The following is a 21,067-nucleotide window of genomic DNA, read 5'->3' on the forward strand; positions in this document are numbered from 1 at the left end:
TGAGGCAATCATAACCTTCACAGAGACCTCTTATTGGCCAAAGTAAATAAAAAGTAAAAAGTAAAAATTTCTCCATTGCCATTCTGGTTTCAGACTTTCTTCATGAAATTCAAAGAATTCTCATTTACATCATGTTAGGAAATTAGGTCATTGTCCTTGAGTGGACCTAAATATCAAAAACTATTTTTGTTGACAAGCTGAATGACAATGGAAGGAAACACACCAGAATTTTTTTTTTTTTTGGTTTCATTCAGTATTCATTAAGATTCTGAGAATAATTTTTCCCTTGCACTCTTTCTTACTCTCTTTGCTACTGTAACAGAGGGTGTCCCTTCTGAAACTTAGCTAGCATGAGAGCATGGAACCAACATACTCAGTCCTGCTTTGTGTTAATCGGAGAAAATGAAGTTGCTTATACAAAGCAGATCAGAAGCCTCTGACAGCCAGAGGGCAAGGATCACTTCACGATGAGAGTCTGAAGTTCACATATCATATGACATTGACTTTGAGTATTACTGCCTTCTAGACAGAGCAGGTGGTCACTGAGGACAGCACAGCCTCTCAGCTGAACAGAAGTCACGTGATAAGGAAAAGACTGCATGAAAAAATATCGGACACCTCAACACTGGCATCCCAGATGAATTTTCACCCAGGTAAAAAAAGATTTATAACCTGAACTCTTGGATAAGGATATAGACAGCCTTTTCTATGTCTTGCCCAAAGCAGATGGATTGTTTAATTTCATGCTGTAGTGATTACATGTAGTGTTGGATGAGATAGTTATTGCTGTACATATAAATTACTTCATAATGGAAAGACTCTGAGGCAAGTCAGTGAGGTTTATTTTCCTTATTTCCACAAAGGACAGTATTCTCAGGGCTGTGAAGCAATGATAACAAATCAGCTTGCACAGATTTGACTCTTAAAGCACTTTGCATAAAACCTGTGCATATAAAACTCCTCTACTTTCAAAACTGCTTTTGTACTTTGTGCAAAAAAAAATACTCCAGTGTATTTTTGAAGGTGGAGTTCTGCGAGGTTATCCTCTTGCCATTAAGGAATATATGTTCATCTTTTCTATTTGATTATTCAAGCAAAGATTTGTGGTTTCTTGTTTTGATTTTAGTTTCATTTTCTATTCAAAATATGTTTTATAAATTCACACATGAATTGCTGGAGTGATTTCAAGACAAGGCCAAATCCTGCTCATTATATAAATAAAACAGTATATACCATTTTTTTTTTTTTTCATTTGACTAAGAGCAAGATCTATTATCCCTGAGAGTAATTCTATAACTGTATCTTTTTTCTAGTGTCTACACTGTACTGTTCACTTTGACAGAGATCTCTGATTTTGGAGCAAGGGGAAAGCTGGCCCAAGCTATACAGGAATTTTTTTGGATATGCTCAGTATTAGGCATATGAGCAATACAATTCCTATTCAGCAAATCACACATATGCTCCATGAAATCAGCTAGACTCAAACACAGACTTAAATATATCTGGAACATTTCTATTAGGTATTATTGGTTATAAGAAAAGGGGATTCTTTTAGAAACATACAGACAAACTACCCCTCAAGACATATTGGTTCACTTACTCAAGAACTGAGCTTGTAGATTCACACTTGCAAAAGTAGGCAGAAATTCTGCTGCTGCCAAAAGGGATGGCCCCATTTTCAACCCCATATTAGCCAGAAATTCCTGCCAGTTTCCTGACACTGGTTCTAGGGATTATTTATCTGGTGTGATCTCTGTGTTTGCTCGTGATTCAGGTCACTTGACTTACCAAAGGACTTCAATGAATTAGGGTGTCAATTATATTGGAAATGTGTGAGCCGCACTTTGCAAGACAACATGGCATTTCTTCCTTTTTTTAAAATTAAAATATATGCTTCACAGACTCTGTAAAAGGACAAGAGAGAATGCAAACCAAGTAAAGTCAGTGTGCAAGAAAAGTATATACATCCTAATGAATTAGAATGACCCATTAATGGAATTTCTGCATCTGACTCTGGTAGTGGGGGCATTGTCCACCCTGCACACAGAAAGAAGAAGTTATAGCTCAAGGTTTTGGATCTCAGAGTACAAGGAATAAGAACTTTGCAGGTTATCTGCACTTTGCAGCCTTTCAGTTAAACATGTAGAACAGAATTAATGTATTAGATTTGTTTTATATGGAATAGTTGAGAACTATGAAAACCAATTTTGGTCAGAATAAGATTATGAAAATCATAGAATGAAGTTACCAAGATTTTCTCAGGCTTTAAGGAATTGGAGTCAGGGTTAGAAGACAGAAGGATGAGGACTATATAAAAATTAGCTGATCGAAATGTTATTTACATTAACATGCAAATACAATGACTTATAATCAAAGTATATGATTGACCACATTTCCTTTCTGTTTCCAGACAGAGGGCCCAGATTAATGAACTATAGTCAGTCAACAGAAGATTACAGACAACTCTCTGTGGATTATAGTGACTCTAATAGTATTTCTGAAAGTACATCTTTGATACTGTCTAACCGAGGACACAGGAGAGGTAAGATTTTTTAAAGATTATGTTTGTGAATTATTATCTCTTTTGTCCCCTGAAGTGTGGGATTGACCATGTACCAGGTGACAGATACTCCTATGCAACTTGTGGTCATGTGACATGGGATGTATATTGGTGCTAAATTGTAGAGAAGAAAGATACTTTTATATTAGATTCTTCTTCACTTGTGTCCCACAGTAAAGCTATATATTCCCTGGTTACCATGTGGCCCCATCGCCTCTTTCTTGCTTCATGCCCCCTTTGCCAGGTAAAGCTGTTCAGCAGATCACAAAGCTTGACATTATGTTTTTAGCACATGGGGTCTTGACACAGAAAAGGTGGGGCTACTCCACAAATGCATACGGTGGGCAATGTCAAGACGTCATCTCTGAAATCAGTTGAATCTATAAATAATACCTAAGGGTGAATGTTCTGTGAGGACATAATTCAGAGGAAAATTAGGCACATCCTGGGGAAAAAACCCATAATGTCATAGCCTCTCAGCTCTAAGCCCTCAGCCCAAGGATGAGGAAAGTGAGGTTACTGCTGTTAATGCTCTCCTCCTGCAAGGTGCTTTTCTGAAGCTCCAGAATTGCAATCAGTATCAGCAGCAATGAAAACCTGAAACTGCAGCTGCTCCATGAGTGACACATACACGTGAGTCACATACACAGTCACGCACAGTGAAGGCAAACTCAGAAGTCGCTTTTGTAAGCAATTTAAAAGACATTTTGGTCATAAACTTGACAAAGGCTCATTCCAGTGACTTTGTGCATATCTCAGTCTCCACTGAAACACTGGTAACTGTGCATACTCAGGATTTTGTAAGACAGGATTCTAAAAACACATGAGTAAACACAGAATGTGAGAGCTTGTTTGTCACAGACATTCTTTCACAAAATAATATATCTTAAAAAAAGCATTCTTCTATGAAAAGAAATATTACCATCTAGCAGAGCACCATTATCAAAGGAGATGAATATCTCTATCAAGACTGTACATTAGGAGCTCGTTTAACATATAGTAAATCTACAACATCAATTTCTTTGAAGAATACATGTTAATTTAATGTCAGGTGTGTGTTGGATTTGTGATCAAAGCATGACAGTCTGGCCATGGAAAGTAGCCAAGTTGTCCCAGTGCTGTAACAGCTGATATAGAAAGACTAAGGGGAATTTTATGATCTTGTCAAAATATATTTATGCAATTATATTAAAACCACAGTGCAAGCAGAGAATTTTGTGAGGTTTTCTCATTAAAAAGTATGTTGTTTCAGAACACAGGATTGAATCTTAACTTTGGTAACTAGCTTATCTCAAATCTCACATTTTGTCACTACCATCTGCAGCTTGAAAAAACCCCACATGTTTATGCTTATTTTAGCAATGGGACTGTAGATTTTCTAGGTTTCAAAATTGCAGTTGGTTGGTTGGTACACTAGAATTTGGTGTCACATTTTGTTGGAATACAGAGTGAAGTCTCAGGGTGTAGTGCATGAATGTTTTATCAAAATGATTGCTTCCACACAGCTTGTCTTACCACTTCTATCATCCTACTTATGTAATAGTTTGATATGATATTCTTCAAATAAGATCAATGAAATTATCCAAGTGAATAAAAATTTAACCTTCTCACCCTTCCCTGAAGATTTCAAACATCTCTGCTGATACAAGAAACATTCATAGAACTACCACTTGCATAACCCTCTCGTTCTGCCTCTAAATTTCAACCTTCAATGACAAAGCAACACCTGTCCATTCTGTAGCAACAGAGATGATTGAAGGCGAAAAACAATGCAATCCTTATTTGCTAAGGACCCACAAACCATGTTTTTATGTTGTAAAAATATTCACAATATATTTAACATAGAAAGTAACCAATGGAATAGGTGCAATCATTTTCATTTAATTGATTTTATATTCTACTCTGATTAAGCCAGAGAAGTTTCATGCCTTTTTCCACCCATTTTATGCCTGAAAATAGAAGAACAAAAATTGGACATAATTTCTGAAGAGAAAAAGCTGTTCCACAAATTACCCCCATACAGATGGAAATGACAGCCATTGTACCTACACAGCTGTTTTCCAAATTACATTCACATAAGGGGTTATGAAGAGGAAGTAACAATAACTAGGGAACTGGGAATACTGCTGGTGTAATATTCATTAACCTTATTAAATAGCCATTTATCATGTCCAAGCGAGGATACAAGAGAGGAAAATGCCAGTTTAAATTTCTTCCTTGTTATAATTGTCCCAACATCTGATGCTGAGTGCTGCTACTATTGCTTGAATTTTGAAATTTCCTTTATTCATTGCAGGAAGAGTTCCAGAGACACACAGATCATGTGACACCACACTTAGTGGGTCAAGGACACAAAGTAGCTACAAGCTCTTCATAAACAGGTAAGCTCGATTCATATTCTACAAGATGGAAGCTGTTTTATGCACAAGTGAAGCCAGCAGCTAGTGTGCCAATGCCAGTATCAGAAATGCCTAAATTGCCATCTGAGCCTGTTTTCATAATAGATACTATTTATATAGAATAAATAACTTAATAAATACATAATATGTAGAATAAATAAATAATGTTCGCCTAGACTTGGTTTGGTTCCAAGTGGAACAGTCCAAAAGCTCTAGTGAAATGGAACTTGGGCCCTGAACAATCCATACAAAACAAATCCAGGATTTCCACATTTACTCTGTACCACTGTGTCCTGCCAGATGCCACAGGCCTCCCAGAACAGCTGCCCCCAGCTGTGTCTCCCCCGGGCAGGGAAGCAGCACTAGCCCTCTGTGACTGAAACAACTGGGAAGCTGCTCCACAGAGACTGTGAAAGGGTGGATTTTATGATCTTAGAGGTCTTTTTTAACCTTATTAATTATATAATTTATGAAGGGAAAAATCTATCGAAAAGGTATGAATAGTCATCACTTTCCCTGTCAAAGCATTCTGCCACAGTCCTTATTTGTCCACATTTGGATTTTGGATGTGGTCTTGCCTTGCTGTCACATTAAAGTGCTGTCACACCTGACGTGTTCTGGAGCGGTTATGTCAGACCATGTATATAATGTATAATTTCCATTTGCATTTCCACCTCAGTCCTTATACTGATTTTTCTCACTTGTGTCAGTCATATCCAGCCCTGCACTGCCACTGTACTGTAGAGTTCACAGGTAACCCAGAATCAGAAGCAGCAAAGACCTCTGCTCTGTCATGAGGATTAGCCATGGCATGGACAGCAGCCCTGTAGACATTGGCAAAGAAAACTGAGGAGTGTACAACTGACACTAAGTCCTTTTCAAAAGCCAGGGAAACACCACTGCTGCCAAAGAAGAATTTTCTAGACTGGGTGTTAGCACAGTGCAGCTATAATCATGGCTGTTTCCAAACAAAGAAGAGATGCAAGTACTGTCAGTATCTAGGCATCACAAAGCCCAGAATCCCATAGTTAAGCACCATGTAATCCCTACAGACATCCCATTTAAATTGGGTTCTTGACCCAGTTAAACAGGAGTTTCTTCTTTTAACCATGACACAAGTAATTCAGGCCCACAGGAAATGCTCAATTTAGATCAACTCCCAATTAAGTGTGTCCTAAGTAAACAGTTTGAACTTCCTGATAAATCAGCCATGATAATCTGGGCAACATGAGATACCCCAGTACACCTGTAAAACTGCAACAAGAGAGATCTACAAACAGATTGCAGGATAGTGGCTGCTTTTGTCAAGAAAGAAATCTCTATATTCTTGTCTAACTACATACACGAGGAGAGGAGAGGAGAGGAGAGGAGAGGAGAGGAGAGGAGAGGAGAGGAGAGGAGAGGAGAGGAGAGGAGAGGACTCACAGTAATTATCTAGTCCAACTGCCTGACCACTTCAGAGCTGACCAAAAGTTAAAGCATGTTATTAAGGTCATCTCCAAATGCCTCTTAATAACTGACAGGCTTGGACCAGTAACCATCTCTCTAGGAAGCCTGTTCCAGTGCTTGGCCCCCTCCTAAGTGAAGAAATGGTTCCTAACATCATCTCTGAACCCCACCTACTGTAGCTTTGAACCACTCCCACATTCCCTGTTATTGGATACTAGGCAGAAGAGATGAGAAACTACTCCAGTTAATTTGTTAAAAATTTTTAGACATTCCTTGAATAGTTTCCTGATGTAAATCTTCAATGTGCAAAAGAAAAGGATGAAACTTTGGGATGATGGAAAAGCTTCTATGTGGCTTTGGCATTTGTTGAAAAAATGTAATTAACAAAAATCCACTTCAACAAAACCCCTCCTTCTGAACCACATAATCATTATTTGTTCATTGAGTACATAGCATATTTGAAGTTTATTCTAAGGATATATATCTGCTCACATGGAAAGGACCATTACTTTCTACATTAAAGCTACAGTACAAAGACAGCTTTCTGATCTGAGGTTTCATACACCTTTTTCTTAATTAAATTGAAAATTCCCTCATTTCCCTAGGACATTAATTTATCCTAATGAATTAGTATTCAAATAATTTAATTCCCATTTCTGGAAAATTCTGAATAATGTAACAACAAATGTTAAGGCTTTCTGAAGCTTTTTTCTTGAGAAAATAAGAGGAATTTGCTTCATCCTGTAGAATTCCCAGAAGGGAATGGGGCTGCACTCTTTGCCTGTTGGCTTCACCACACTTAAACCAGCTGCATCTGGCTCACCAAATGAAGGAAAGAAACAAACCTGACTCTCTTGAATCAAAGCAGAGTTTAGATTTATTTATAAAGGGCACAGTAATATTACTCCTGTTAAATTTATCTTTTTTTTTTTTTTTTGTAAAGAGACATTAAGGAGCTTATAACAGACATTGTCCTGGACTTCATAGTATTCCAGTAGTTGCTGTACCTTAAGCTCTCTGTCCCCAGGTCACTGTTGTGTTGATTGCATGTTATAGCCTTTTCTCACTATGACATTTCCTTTGAAGGTCGGTGAGTGCTGTAGAAGAAATCCCGAGTGGAACTCCGAAGAGCAGCCGACAGAACCTGCTAAGCTTGGGATCCACCTTCTCTGTGTCCACAAAGGACTACTCAGCAGCTGCTGCATCACAGAAATGTTTGTTCCACAGGAAGGAAAAGGTGAATGATGAAAAACATATAAGCTGATTTCAAAATGTAACTATCACTAAAGAGAAGCCTCTCATCTAATTTTTGTTTGATAATGATGTGCATATTAGCTACTGAGTCATCTTATTAGATGAGTATTCTAAATTGACAGACTCCAAATTAGGCATGATCCAGTTGTGCTGTCAGAACTGAAGGCAGTGAAAGCAATTGTCCGTAAGAACTATGCAAAAACTCGTAATTGAACCCTCTCTGACCTACATATATGATTTCTGCCAGCATCAAATACCATATGGACTGTTTTCACCAACCACTTCGACAGCAGCTTCAGAACAGCAAAAAAATTTACAGAGACACTGTACCCAAACGTCTGCCAGCCAATGATTCTCAAAGGACTTAAATGTTTTTTTACAGTGCATGTCTGGACAGAGAGAATAGGCTGGCAGTGAATGTGCCCAGACAGTAGTTCTCCTAATTGACTATTTCTACTTGCTAAGTTATGGTAGGACTCTGTTAAATGGAAAGGACAATGTTTCTTTAAAAGGTATGTTGTTTTGCAATCTTTTCTGGATTGCAAAAATTCAGAAATAACGGAATCACAGAAAACTCCACCATGATCCTTCATATGGAGTTTTATGTTGTGGTACAAGAAGGGACAGGTTTCAGGCTGATGAACCATCTCACCTCTTCCCAGTTCAGAAGCTCAACAGTGACCAGTGACAAATATTTGGTCAAGAGCTTCACTTAGATACTTCGGAAAATTATCTTTTCTCATATAAATTTTGTTTTAAATTTTATTATTATGGTTTTTGTGGGGATAATAACTCCCTTTCACAGGAGTTCAGCAACTGTTACAACACAGTACTAGTCCCTCTATAATGTGATACAAAACTGCATTGTCTGTTGGTAGAACCAAACTGTTATGAAAAAATCTTTTTTTAAAGTATTTAAATGGGTCAAGTTACTAAGTCATGGTGAACGGCTGGAAGGATTCACGTCTTATTACTTGAACACATTTAATTATTTCTGTCTGCTTAAGGGATCTAAAAGCATAGATGTATCTGATAAAAACCCAATAAATAAATTAGTTGAGGTGGATACTCAGCAAGAAAAAAAGACCTTAAAACTGTTGAAGCTGTTTGAAATTAAAACAAAAGAATACAATGTCTACTAATAAGAACCATCAGTCAGCCTTTATTATGGGGAAGAAAGCAGCTCTGCATTTCAGTCTAGTTCCTAGGGAAGCTGGGCTTATGCAATCACAGTGGTGTGTATGTATGTAAGTGTCTGTGACTGTCCTCAGAGTAATTTGGGAATCAAATAAGAAAAGGTCTCAGAATAAATTAAGTTTCAGTAAGTGTTATGAAAATAGGTACCTTGCAAAGGAAATGGATCTTGATTAGGTGCCTTTACAGAAGAAAAGGCTTCAGCATGAAAGAGTCTACACAGGAGAGACACCAAACAGAGAGAAGTCATCAGTCAGCATTTGCACCTTATTCAACACTGAAGTCAATTAGGTCCAGCATACAGATCAATAGAAATGGGTTTCATTGATACTTGTGTGTGGGATCTTCATTCCATTAAGAAGACTTACTAAATTTCTAAATTGCCTCCTTGCAGTTTTCAGGTCCAGAATTTATTATTTTGTCAAGTGAACCACCAGTGACCTTACAGCTGCCTGGATCAATTGTGGTAAGAATAAACATTAAGAATTTTGAACTAATCCAGTGACATTTTAGTCTGAGCTCTTTGTAAATAGCACCTGAGTCTCAAGCCAGTATTCTCTCCATGTCCTTCTCTCAAAACAAGTTAGGGTTCCTGCAGAGATATTGAGACTTGGAAGGATGTCCTTTAATTCTTAGTGCTATTTAGTTATTTCTGTTGGTGTAAAAAAAAAGCTTAATTTATCATTCTCAGCTAAGAATGCTCACTTTAGCCCTAGACCTTTGAGACAAAGACTGTATAGCAAATCTGCAATATGACATCTAGTTCCAATGTATGGGACTTCTCCAGCTTGCAAGCACATACTTTACCTTTCATCAAGATAAGGTAGAAAGTTGACAGCAGACAGCTGTAAAAATGAGAGCAAAGCAAATTTGGAATTAGCCCCAAATCTAGAATAACCCTGGTGACTGGAGAAATTGAGTATGCTCAGCTGTTTTGTTGTGATTCTTTGGGTTTTAAGAAAATTAGAAATGTTTGTGATTCTAATTTATGAGAAGGGAGGCAGAGAATAGCATGGTGTTGTGACCAATTCCATCAGGTTGCATAGAGACAGGCTACTAGTGGGCCTCAGTAATAAAATGCTGTGGAACTTGCATTGCTTGTACTTGGCACTCATTCTTCATCCTTTTTTGCATGTTCTCAGACTAAAAAAGGGAAATCCTATTTGTCCCAAAGGGATCTCAATGTGATTCTTCTCAATGGCCAGTGCCTTGAGGTGCAATGCGACATCAAGACCAAGGCAAGAGATGTTTTCAACACTGTGGTGGCATATGCAAACTTGGTGGAACATTTCTACTTTGGCTTGGCTTACCTGAAAGGTAATGAGACAGTCAAGTACAGTGACAGCTCTCAGTGCCTCTGTAGTCACTTTATCAATGAATTCCAGTAAGAATTCATCAAAGAATCATTCAAGAATTCATCAAATAATCATTCATCAAGAATTAATTCAAAGATCCTTTAAGATCCTTAGGTAGAAGCATATAGAAAGCTTGTGCAAAAGTAAGGTATGTTGGTTTAAACTGCACTGAGCTGATGTAAAGCATGTCTGCCCTAGGACTGTGCATCAGCACAGCCATACAACATTTACTGGCTGATATTCCCAGGCAGAAAAGGCTGTGTCCCAGCCTTGCACTCAAATAATACTGAACCATGCAGCTCCAGCAGAAATTCCAGGAAGCATTGCACTGGGAAAGGGTGCTTGTGTTTATTCCTAGATATAAATGGGAGTACAGGTTCAGCTGTGTCATCTACCAGACCCCCCCCCCCCACCCCTGCCTTCTGATGGCAGGCACAGCTGAGGCACTGAGAAAGAGCACACCTTGTGTGTAGGGCATGAGGATTGCAAAGGGGTGCAGAACCTGAGTGGTGAGAAGAATGCAAGCTCCATGAATCCTTGAGTGATTTTTCAGATACCGTACTAATCCAGCATCTAGCATTTGTAATCCAAAATGACACACTGTCCTAAATTCTGCATCAAAGGAGCAATAAGTTAAATCATGATGCAGAGAAGTAAATCTCAGCTGACATCCCCAGTCTGTTTTATTTTTTATTGCTAGTGATGCACGCTATGAACTAAGCTGCTGAAGTATATCCAGGTTTATCACAGAACCCAAAATTCTCATTTCAGGTAAAGAATTCTTCTTTTTGGATGAGGAGACCAAACTCTACAAAGTGGCTCCAGATGGCTGGAATGACCAACCCAAGAAGAAAATGTCCATCATTAATTTCACACTCTTTCTAAGGATAAAATTTTTTGTCAACCACTTTAATGTCATTCAGTAAGTGCAAAATTCTGCTGACTGAAGGAAAACTGGTAGCATTTAAGGATACCACTCAAAGCTCCTCCTGAGTTCCTAAACCCTTTTCTATTCCAGGCATGGCTTGACAAGGCATCAGTTTTACCTGCAGCTTCGTAAAGATATTTTGGAGGAGCGATTATATTGCAGTGATGAGACTGCCCTGAAACTCGGCGCTTTGGCTTTACAGGCAGAGCTTGGCAATTATGTTTCTGAGGTGTGGAGAAATAATACAGTATTTCTCAGAGGTCTCTCTCTACAACTTTTGCAACTTTTGTTTGTCACATAGAGTTTAAAGAAGAAATGTGAATAGCAGAGAACTTCAGTTACGTCCTCCAGATAAGTCCTTCAGACTTAATTTTAAAAATTACAAAATATTCCTGATTATGGAGTAGCAATGAGCCAGGTGAATTTGCCAGGAAATATGGCAGAATGATGAGAGAGTCTAGGTCCTTCATAATTGATAATATATCCTAGAAACTCCAGAAAATCTGTAGAAAGTTTCCAACACAGGCCCAGCTCAGATGTGTGGAGTGGCTTAAAGAGATTAGTAAAGAGGGAAGAGAAAAGCAAATGAACACTTCAGAATTCACAGCTATCTTATGTGTAGGCTCAGATCCACAAGCTGCAAAGACAGGGAGGCCTCTGATTGCGTATCTGAACTGGCTGTCCTAGTTTTCAAGTGTATAGAAAACACCCATTTATGTTGGCTTCCATATCTTCAGCTATGTAAATCAGGGTAGCTCTGTTAATTGAACTCGGAGTGGTCTGATCCATGTGGTCAGGTCTATCATGGCAATGGGTGCCCCACTGTAGGCTGTACTGATGCAGCTGTAGCTGTCAGCTCTAAGGGCTGGACACACCTGTAGGCCCAGCTCCTTCCTCCCCTCTGCACAAAGAAGTGGCATGTGCTTTGAGCAGCTGCCCGAGCACAGGGGCAAGAGGAAATTTGGCTGTCAGGACACTACGTGCTGTTCCCACTTTCCTTTGGGAAATGGCAGCAGGGTGACTTCCGCATATGGGTCACCCTGAAAATGAAATGCGATGAATAAGAAGAGTTAAGAAAGAACAAAAGGCTCCTGTCTCTTTGTTTTTTCCCCCACAGATGCATGGAAAGAGCTATTTTCGTGTTGAAGATTACGTTCCAGCAAGTCGAATAGAGAAAATGACCCTGGCATATGTACAGCGAGAGCTTGCTAAATTACATCGTATGAATCGCTCCCTATTTGAGGATGAAGCTGAACTGGAATTTTTAAAGGTAACTTGCCATACCCCAAACACTATTTATTAATTTTGAGGTAGAAAGCCCCTCTCTATTTACCGTTGTCTATTTTCTTCTTGCCTGATACAGTGGATTTTAGATATGGTGAAAAAATTTGAATAATCAACAAAAACCTCAGAATTTCATTCTGCTGTAGATACTGTCACTTATCACAGAGAGTTTTTATAACACGTTTTGGTGTATTTGCAGCATTCTAAGTTTTGATGTAAATTTTTGGCATGTTACCAACATGTCTGGTATCCAGAAGATTATAAAACATGAGAATAAGCACTTTTTTGACTTCTGAAATTAAAGCAGATGTTCAGCCACTTTCTAAATATGTACTGATTGTTTGTTTAAAAGTATCTGTGAACCCTGGAAATGAGGAAGGAGTTACCTGAAGTATTTTCTCACTTTTCTATTTTCTGTTTCTCTAGAGCTCTGAAGTGTCACAATGATGTGGGATTTAACTTTTTTCCTGCTAATTTCTCTTTCTCCCCAAACCTCTCTACTTTCCATCAAATGAAAAATTTCAAGGATTAGATAATGGACCAGTAGTCATTTTGCTGCAGTGCTACATGCTATTATTTATAGCATCATTTTAGTTCAGTTGCTATTTAATTATATTAGTTCTTCATCTAACACTGTCAGTGCAATTGAAGAAATAGATTGAAGCTTAGCCTTAATGACAGTCCCATCATGCATGGCAAATCCAATGAAGAAAAAGCAGCTTTGTTAATATCTGTTTCAATGAATAAGTCTGTAGAAGGAGCCAACTCATCATACAAAGTGAGAAAGACAGACCCCATGGCAAGAACATGTAAATTCCAAATATGAAAGGGATTAAAAATTAAAACCCAGATTCAGCTAGTGATTATAGATGCCCCCATTTTCAGGACCTGAACATTTGTACTATGGTTAATTTCTGAAAAAAACAGATCTTCTTAAAGTGTTTTATTTTGGTCACTGAAAATCTGTGCTCACAATTGAAAAGTCAATTGAGGCTTCTACAGTAGCTTCCCAGAAATAAAAAAATAAGGCTTTAGGATAAACTCATATTGGTCTGCAGATCAGACAGTAAATCCTAGTCCTATTCCATAGTTCTGGAAAGTGTCTCAGCCACATTTTAACACTTTCATGGCCAAGTACAGTAGGTAGAAAGATAAGCATGAATACCCAGAACCTCTGGGTGAGTTTCTCAGAATATCCCCTGCATGGTTAGATGACAGGGGCAGACACTGGCTCCTCAGACACTCAAAAGCATTTTCTCCTCCATCTACCTTTCTTCCCATTAATCTTTTTGAGTAAGGGCATGGTTAAAACACTTTTTCTCTACAAGGTGACTCAGCAACTTCCTGAATACGGAGTGTTATTCTATCGCGTGTCCCAAGAGAAGAAAGGGACAGAAGGGGACATCATCCTGGGAATCTGTGCCAAAGGCATCATTGTCTATGAGAACAAAAATCACACAAGAATTGCCAGTTTAAGATTCCAGTGGCGTGAAACAGAGAGAATTTCAGCTCATGTGAGTTGGAACTGAATCTCTTCTCTACTCTACTGCTTGACTGCCTTTCTTCCTGTCGCTTTGATAAATTTATTGCATTCAGAGAGAGAATTAGATTCACTCTGTATGGGCAAGTCCTTTCTAAAAGAGTTTAAAATTAAAGCTGGATCTGAATGTGGATATGAACATACTGAGTTCTTTGTGAGGTATAGTTCTGCAGTATTTATGCCGAGGCCAAAGACAAATTACCATAAAACTGGATAATCTGGTGCTGACTATTACAGAGACTATGCTAAATCTCTCCACGGCACATTCCCTATTCCTTCCTCTCTTGTCTTTACTGCTCTTTTCTTCTGTTTATCCGACTACATCAGGTCATGGGATGATGTCTTCCACTTTCCAGATCTCATTATTCCCACGCTCATCTCTTAGTATATTGATGTCTGCTAACAAATTAGTATTGGTGACAAGATTGTGACCCATTTCTAAATGGGATTTTGACATCAGAGGTATATATCAATGTACTGTTATACAGTTCAGGTGTCAAACTGGATCACACATTTCCCAGCTTGTTTGCTCTCCAAAAATGGTCCTTCTCCCCCTTGAAGATATGTTCCTTTTCATATTAAATTTGTTTAATAATTTAACATCTGTAGGGCCAAATTTTGCAGCTTTAGCAACCTGCTATCACTGCATTCAATGTCCTAAGGTTCTTGACTTTCAACATAGAAGAGTTATGATCCCAATGACAGACACCTGGTTTACAAGTGCTGAATTTACAACAGGCATTTACTGCATGCAAAAGGGATGCAGTCAGGCATAAATACAACTGAACAAACCAACAAGAATATATAAATGAACTGTCAGTGCCTCAGTGTAATGACTGATGTATGAAGCAACCTGTGCTTTTTTTCCCCTTCAGAGAAAAAAGTTCATGATTGAAAGCAGCTTCAGTGGCAAGAAACACACCTTCATTACTGATACAGCAAAGACATGTAAATACCTACTGGACCTCTGCTCTGCCCAGCACAAATTCAATGCACAGATGAATTCTAGGCAACTTCGTCAAACTTCATCAGGTGAGCTATAAATGCACTTTTGTTACTGGGACCATAGGACAAGGTTATGTTTTAGGTAAGGTACATTCACCAAATCTGAGAATTAGAACTTGCCACCTCGGTTTCACTCTGCTTCAGTTAGAAAATAATGCTGGCTACTACACTGAAAGTTTGAAGTCTAATTTGTCTGATTAAGTCTAATTTGGCACGTGCATGTGAGTAGGCATGTGCAGGGGGTGAAGAGGGATTATGTCCTGATAACAACTATGTAGCTAAACTCAGATTTAAAGAAGAAATAAGCATGATTTCACTTCCCTTCAGGAGAATTCTGCTGCTGAGAATTCTGAAGAAATATATCAGACATACCCCAAATGTAACCTGAAAAATGTTCTACACAAATTAAAACTACAATAGTGCCCAGACATGCTGAAGCTGCACTTAGTTATTTTGCATAAGAGAGATACAACACTATGGTTCAGTCCCAGGACAAAACCACTAAACCACTAAAGGCACATGAGTCATACCCATTAACTATACAGCTGCTAGTAGCTCTTATCTTAGATTTTGCCATGGCTGTGGAAGATATAAACAGTACCTCCTCAGGCTTCAGATTTTCCACAGTTGCTAACAAGATTGTCTCCATCCAGGGCAGATACATAGCACATCTCACCCACATTTTCAGCATGTTCTGAAAAGATGAGTGGGTATTATTATGGGGAAACTGAGGCACATAAGAAATAAGAGCCTAAGCTGACAACTGTCATCACTCTTGACTTCAGTGGAGCAACATAAGTTTTCACTAGCTCATCCTCTGCTTTGAGCAGAACCATGATCGTTTACAAGCCCTGAGTGTTTGACTTGGTGAGTCACTACAGGAGAATCAAGTGTCCTGCCTTATCTGCTGGAATGCTCCTTTCTGTAGTAAAATCATAAAACTGTTGGCAACAAATACTACCGTGGCATGTAACAGGATGATTGATATATTGCCTCCTCACCACTAAAATTATTTTATAAAAGGTGAAATTTTTGCAGAAATTTGTTACCATGGAAAAAGGCCCTAGGATGGCACTTAGGTTCAAGGAATCTTGAATGTAAATGTTTGCTGCTTGACATCTCCAGCTTCTAACATAATTTATTGGGACTGTGCTTTATTGCATTCAAATGAGTGCTAATAGTGCATCTTACAGTTTCCTGTGTCACATTTGCTTGTGGTAATTTATCTTAAAAAATTATTATATTCCATATATAACAGAATAAAATTATTGAGAAATAAGAAAGTTATGAGCCAAGTGCTAATTACAAGTACACCAAATTACTGAAACAAGCCAGACTTATGGAAGCCACATGACCACAGGTTCTGGGGTTGAGGATGTGCTTGCTGTCCCAGAAAAAAGACTTAGTAAGGCAGTGACAGATAGTAGTTCAAAATTCTGCCTTTGCCACCACAGTCAGGCTGTAAGAGATTATGAGGGTCTTTCTGCATGCTTCTGCTTCTGATGCACTGTTCAGATGTATAAGTCACTATCACTTTAAAACTTGAAGCAACCCTCTACTTCAGAATCACCGTGGCAACTCCCAGGCTGCACTAATACTCTGGACAGTTAAGCTTTCTGACTCCTAAGAAATGTCTCTGATGAAAGTCACCGAGGAAAGAGGGAACTCAGATTTAATGCTGCAGAGTGGTGTTCTGGAGAGTTGCATTCAGGCTACCATTTGTTAGGAAAACACACAGGGGTTTAGCTGTCATGTACAAGCAGAATTTAAGCACATGTTTATGCTAGCCTGTATCCAGTTTTTGTTTTACTTTCCAATGTGTCTCCAATTGCCTGCTGTCTCTCTATCCTCCAAGTCCCTTCTCAAGCCTACCCATTGAGGACCTAAATAAATAAATGTCCCCTTCAGCACCACCTTGTTTCAGAAAAATTACATCTTTGGAGAGGACAGATTTCTATATAGCAGAGCCCAGACATCATTAAGCAAGTAGTAGATTTCACAGAAAGGTAGAAAGTTAGATAGTAAGTGTTGCCACTAAGATGGTCCCCATTTAACTTCACTTGTGCAAACGACTCAGTTCCTTGGTGTCTCTCTGAACTTTGGAAAGCATGTGTTCCTAGAGTTCCTGTCTTCTCAGATATAAATATACTGGAGTAGAAGGCCCATGAAGGATGAGAAACTTCCAACTTGGATAATTCATACTCTAAAACAAACGTTTCTCATTTACAAAATACACCTTACAGAAATATTCAGGTTTAAATTATATAGGGTTGTACACTTCACCTGTCTTTGTGGAAAGTGCATATATAGTATAATTCACAGAAACTAAACCTAAATGCAGCATATACTTTTTATGAAAGAAAACTTCTACTCACACCAAGGCCTACATATCCTCAAGGATAAAAGAACAAATATATCTGTAATGTCATTTTTTTTTCCTGGCATATTCAAAAGGTTTTATTTAAAGTACCTTTGAGCTTAAAAAGATGCAATGATATCAGTGGATTTGTTTTTGCTTCTTCCCCTCTCTTGCTTCTCATTCAGAGGACAGTAAATTTGTGGAAATAGACAAATCAAATTCTGCATATGCAGCTCAGCATGAACACCTTGCCCTTATTCAGAGACTGTCTCGCTCAGAGAATGTGCTCTATGGAGCAAACCTGGAAAACCTTTCTGCTGGGATGATGAGCAAATCTTGTGATAACCTCAGTGTGGAAACCAACAACAGGACTAGAAACAAAAGCAATCTTGGCAGGTAGGTTTGCCTTTTCTCTCTGAACCTGTGTAAGAAGACTCAGACATAATTTTTTTTTTTGAAGTTCTTATAGTGGTCACACCAAAAGGTCTGGGGCTCCATGGTGCCGGCAGTAGTGCAAATGGCAGCAGTAAGTTAATAGACTAACAGAGAAGGACTTGAAAAAGAGTGACATTTAAATTTGTACCAGACTCAAGAAGAAACCTCTAATTGGGTTATGAGGAAGTATAAAAATGAGGGAGAATAAATGTAAATTCTTTAATGTCTGCATATCTTCACTGGAAATTACAGTATGTGAACTAAAAACCATCAGAAGTTGTTTTTTATCAGGAATGCAGAGATCATTACTTAATTGACTCCTCCATGTCCAAATGTGCAATTCATAGGGAACAGTGCAAGAGCTTCTCCCTCTTTGTTTTGGTGCATTCACCTGTGTAGGTGGTTACTATAGCTGCACAGCCTCAAGGCCTTTGATGAATTCTAGTGCCTTTTAGAATACTAAGAGTTAGAATAGAGGCAAGGAGAACATGATCTACCGGAAAAACCTTCAGACATGGTTTTGTTTAAATGGACAGCAGGGCTAAATTAATCATGGTGAAGCTATGCTGTGTTTTCCTGATACCTGCAGTCAGCTCAGAGCAAAACATAGGAGGAGTCAGTCATGATGAGTGGTCTAATGCAGCTGTTATTTGGAAACAAATGCTGGCAAGGATAAACCATCTCTCCCCTAAAATGAAATATGTCCCAGAAATCAGAATGCCCATTGAAAGGCTATAAGCCTGTGCATTCCCAACTTGGCTCTGACAGACTAATGACAATGAAGAGTGCTAAATACTACTGCTGATTTTTTATTGTAACACAGTCTTCCTTTCATGCAGATCTGTATCAGGGCTATCCCAGTCGGAAATGCACATCAATTTGAATGGAAAGCAAAGGAGTTATGACTTCCTCTCTATCCATTCAACTCAGAACACAATCAGTGGTGAGTATAATAATCATAGAGACAAGTACCCTTCTGTGTTTATTGTTCAATAGAAGGATACCAACATATATTTTACTTATAGATTAAAGAATATCTATTTTTTACTTCTAGTTCTGGAAATAAATCCAGAGTTTAGCAAGACAAGCTGTTTTCTCCCCCTTAACTCCTAAGTTGTTTTTTTTTTTTTTTGCATCAGGTTCAGTGGTAAGGGACTTGGTGATAAAATGATTCTATAATCAACTGCCTAATGCTCTCCAGAGATGTAGTTCAGTACACCTAGAGACCCTTGCATGGGACAATATCCCTGTGCTTAGAGGTCATTGTTTGGTTCAAAACTGAGATCTACAACTCAGTAAATAATGCATGAGACAGCTTAGGCTCCAGGTCTTTCCTCTGCTCTTGCACTTGCATGACATTTCCTGGAATAAGGACTGGATGTCTAATTTTCTATCAGAAGCCAGACTGCATGGACATGGGGAGCCAATCTATGGAATATGAAGCTATGCTTATCTGGTTAGTCTATTTAAAAATTAGAATAGTACTTTAAACACACTGTGGCAACTGCTCAATGTTAATTAGTCACCATTGCAATCAGTGTTGGCTGGATTGCACCTTCGGAGGCAAAAGGACCCACAGGGTCTATAAGGGTAGAGCCCACAGGAGATTTTGTGTCCAAATCACCCTCAGGTTCAATGGGCACTACATGCCTGACTCTTTAAATATTCTAATCTTAATCAAAATGTTGCAGAAAAAAATATATTCTCCCAGAAAGGAACATTGTTGGACAAGCTTGCACAGCTCTGTACAGAGTTTTTTCGAAAGAATGAAAACTTCTGAATACTTGTTTGAGCTTCCTTCCAGAATTATATTGATTCAAAGTAACAGTAATGATGAAATCAAGGATAAAATATATATTAATTTTTGAAGCTCCAGTTTTGCATAATACATGAACATACTGTCTCCCAGCATTAATCTACATTTATTCTAGCTGTTTTGTTTCTGCAGCACCTGGATCACCAGCCACCCAAAAGGAAGTTTTGCTAAGTGGTCTAGAAAGAGAAATCATATGTGTCAGCCTAAAACGTGACCCTAAGAATGGATTTGGTACGTAAGGAACATAAATGTTATGCTTGTTACTGGGACTATCAGATCCTGGTGCTAACACTGATGCTTGCTGACTCAGGCTGATTAAGACTGTAAATTCCTTTAGTCCATTTATTCTTCTTACAGAGTAAGAGTACCAATCTCTGTAAAGGACTCAGAATTTCCAGGACTGAAAATGACTAAGCACATAAATCAAGACCATTATATTTTCAGAGGATTAAATAAGGCCACAGAGACCAAGGGAACCAAGTCCTAAGAGTAGAATGAGAAAAACATGGTTTTAGTTTTGTATCTGAAATACACATGTACTGATTTTATTTATCTTAGACCTTACATGTGGTGCCTGTGGGGGTGCAAAATATTTACACCAACTTCACATGAATGTTTCTCAACTTTTGGATTGTTATCTGGATAATATTTTTGTTATCTAATACCTTAATCACATTGTATTGAGTTCTTGTGGATGAGTTCAAGCCATCAGGTTTCACAAATGACCATTAATACAGTTAAAAATAAAATTTATAAATGGTGCAGCTCTGTGTGTAATATCCTAATCCCAAATCCAACTATAATAGAAGTGGGAAGAATATATTTCAATAGTCAGAGTTAGGATAGTGAAAATTAACTACTGAAAAATAGATTTAATTTTCTTAGATCTCTTACATTAGAAGTTTACATGGCCCACCTTAGGTTTCCTGGTTGGATAATACAGAATGATGTTCAAATTTATCTCATGAGCTTTTTTACAATTTCCCTCCTGCAGGTGTTAAATGCTGCAGGTCCACCTAGCTCATGACTCATGAAAGAAAGTAGTTAGAGTCTCTAAAAGTACCGAGCCAGGAAAACATTGTTATTGGGAAATTATACCAAAGTAGTGACCAAAGTCACCAGCACACTTTAATTATAATGTAAGTGTAAAGCTCTTCCAAGTCAAGACCTTGATGCCCTGTAAATCAAAGCTCTCCATCCTTCAGATCAAGTACAAAAGGTATTGAAGTAAGAGCATTTTGTGCTCCTAAGATTTATCTTTTTTAATACTGCCGGTGTTTGCATTCTCATGCTATCTCGTTTTTGCAGGTTTCGTAATTATTGGAGGAGAAAATGTAGGAAAATTAGACCTTGGTATCTTTATTGCTTCAATTATCCCTGGGGGACCTGCAGACAGAGCTGGAAATATCAAACCAGGTCATTTTCCGTACTTTTTAATTAGAATTAAAATACTTGCATAGTTTAAAGTTAGCTACTCTGGATTTATTTC

General features: G+C 38.3%; 1 protein-coding gene across 1 annotated transcript in view; it reads left to right on the top strand.

Moving 5' to 3' along the window:
- Window positions 1-21,067, top strand: part of FRMPD2 (FERM and PDZ domain containing 2) — a 59,841-nt gene that overhangs the window by 14,083 nt on the left and 24,691 nt on the right. The window contains exons 6-20 of the mRNA XM_053984010.1: window positions 527-653; window positions 2,411-2,542; window positions 4,857-4,941; window positions 7,495-7,579; window positions 9,251-9,322; window positions 9,999-10,173; window positions 10,983-11,133; window positions 11,230-11,368; window positions 12,257-12,409; window positions 13,752-13,937; window positions 14,839-14,995; window positions 17,513-17,723; window positions 18,602-18,705; window positions 19,711-19,809; window positions 20,887-20,994. Of these exons, the coding sequence (XP_053839985.1) occupies window positions 527-653; window positions 2,411-2,542; window positions 4,857-4,941; window positions 7,495-7,579; window positions 9,251-9,322; window positions 9,999-10,173; window positions 10,983-11,133; window positions 11,230-11,368; window positions 12,257-12,409; window positions 13,752-13,937; window positions 14,839-14,995; window positions 17,513-17,723; window positions 18,602-18,705; window positions 19,711-19,809; window positions 20,887-20,994 (1,984 nt within the window). The remainder of the gene's footprint in view (window positions 1-526; window positions 654-2,410; window positions 2,543-4,856; window positions 4,942-7,494; window positions 7,580-9,250; window positions 9,323-9,998; window positions 10,174-10,982; window positions 11,134-11,229; window positions 11,369-12,256; window positions 12,410-13,751; window positions 13,938-14,838; window positions 14,996-17,512; window positions 17,724-18,601; window positions 18,706-19,710; window positions 19,810-20,886; window positions 20,995-21,067) is intronic.

The sequence above is a fragment of the Vidua macroura genome, chromosome 8 (assembly GCF_024509145.1).
Source record: "Vidua macroura isolate BioBank_ID:100142 chromosome 8, ASM2450914v1, whole genome shotgun sequence".
In the NCBI taxonomy this organism is placed as follows: domain Eukaryota; kingdom Metazoa; phylum Chordata; class Aves; order Passeriformes; family Viduidae; genus Vidua; species Vidua macroura.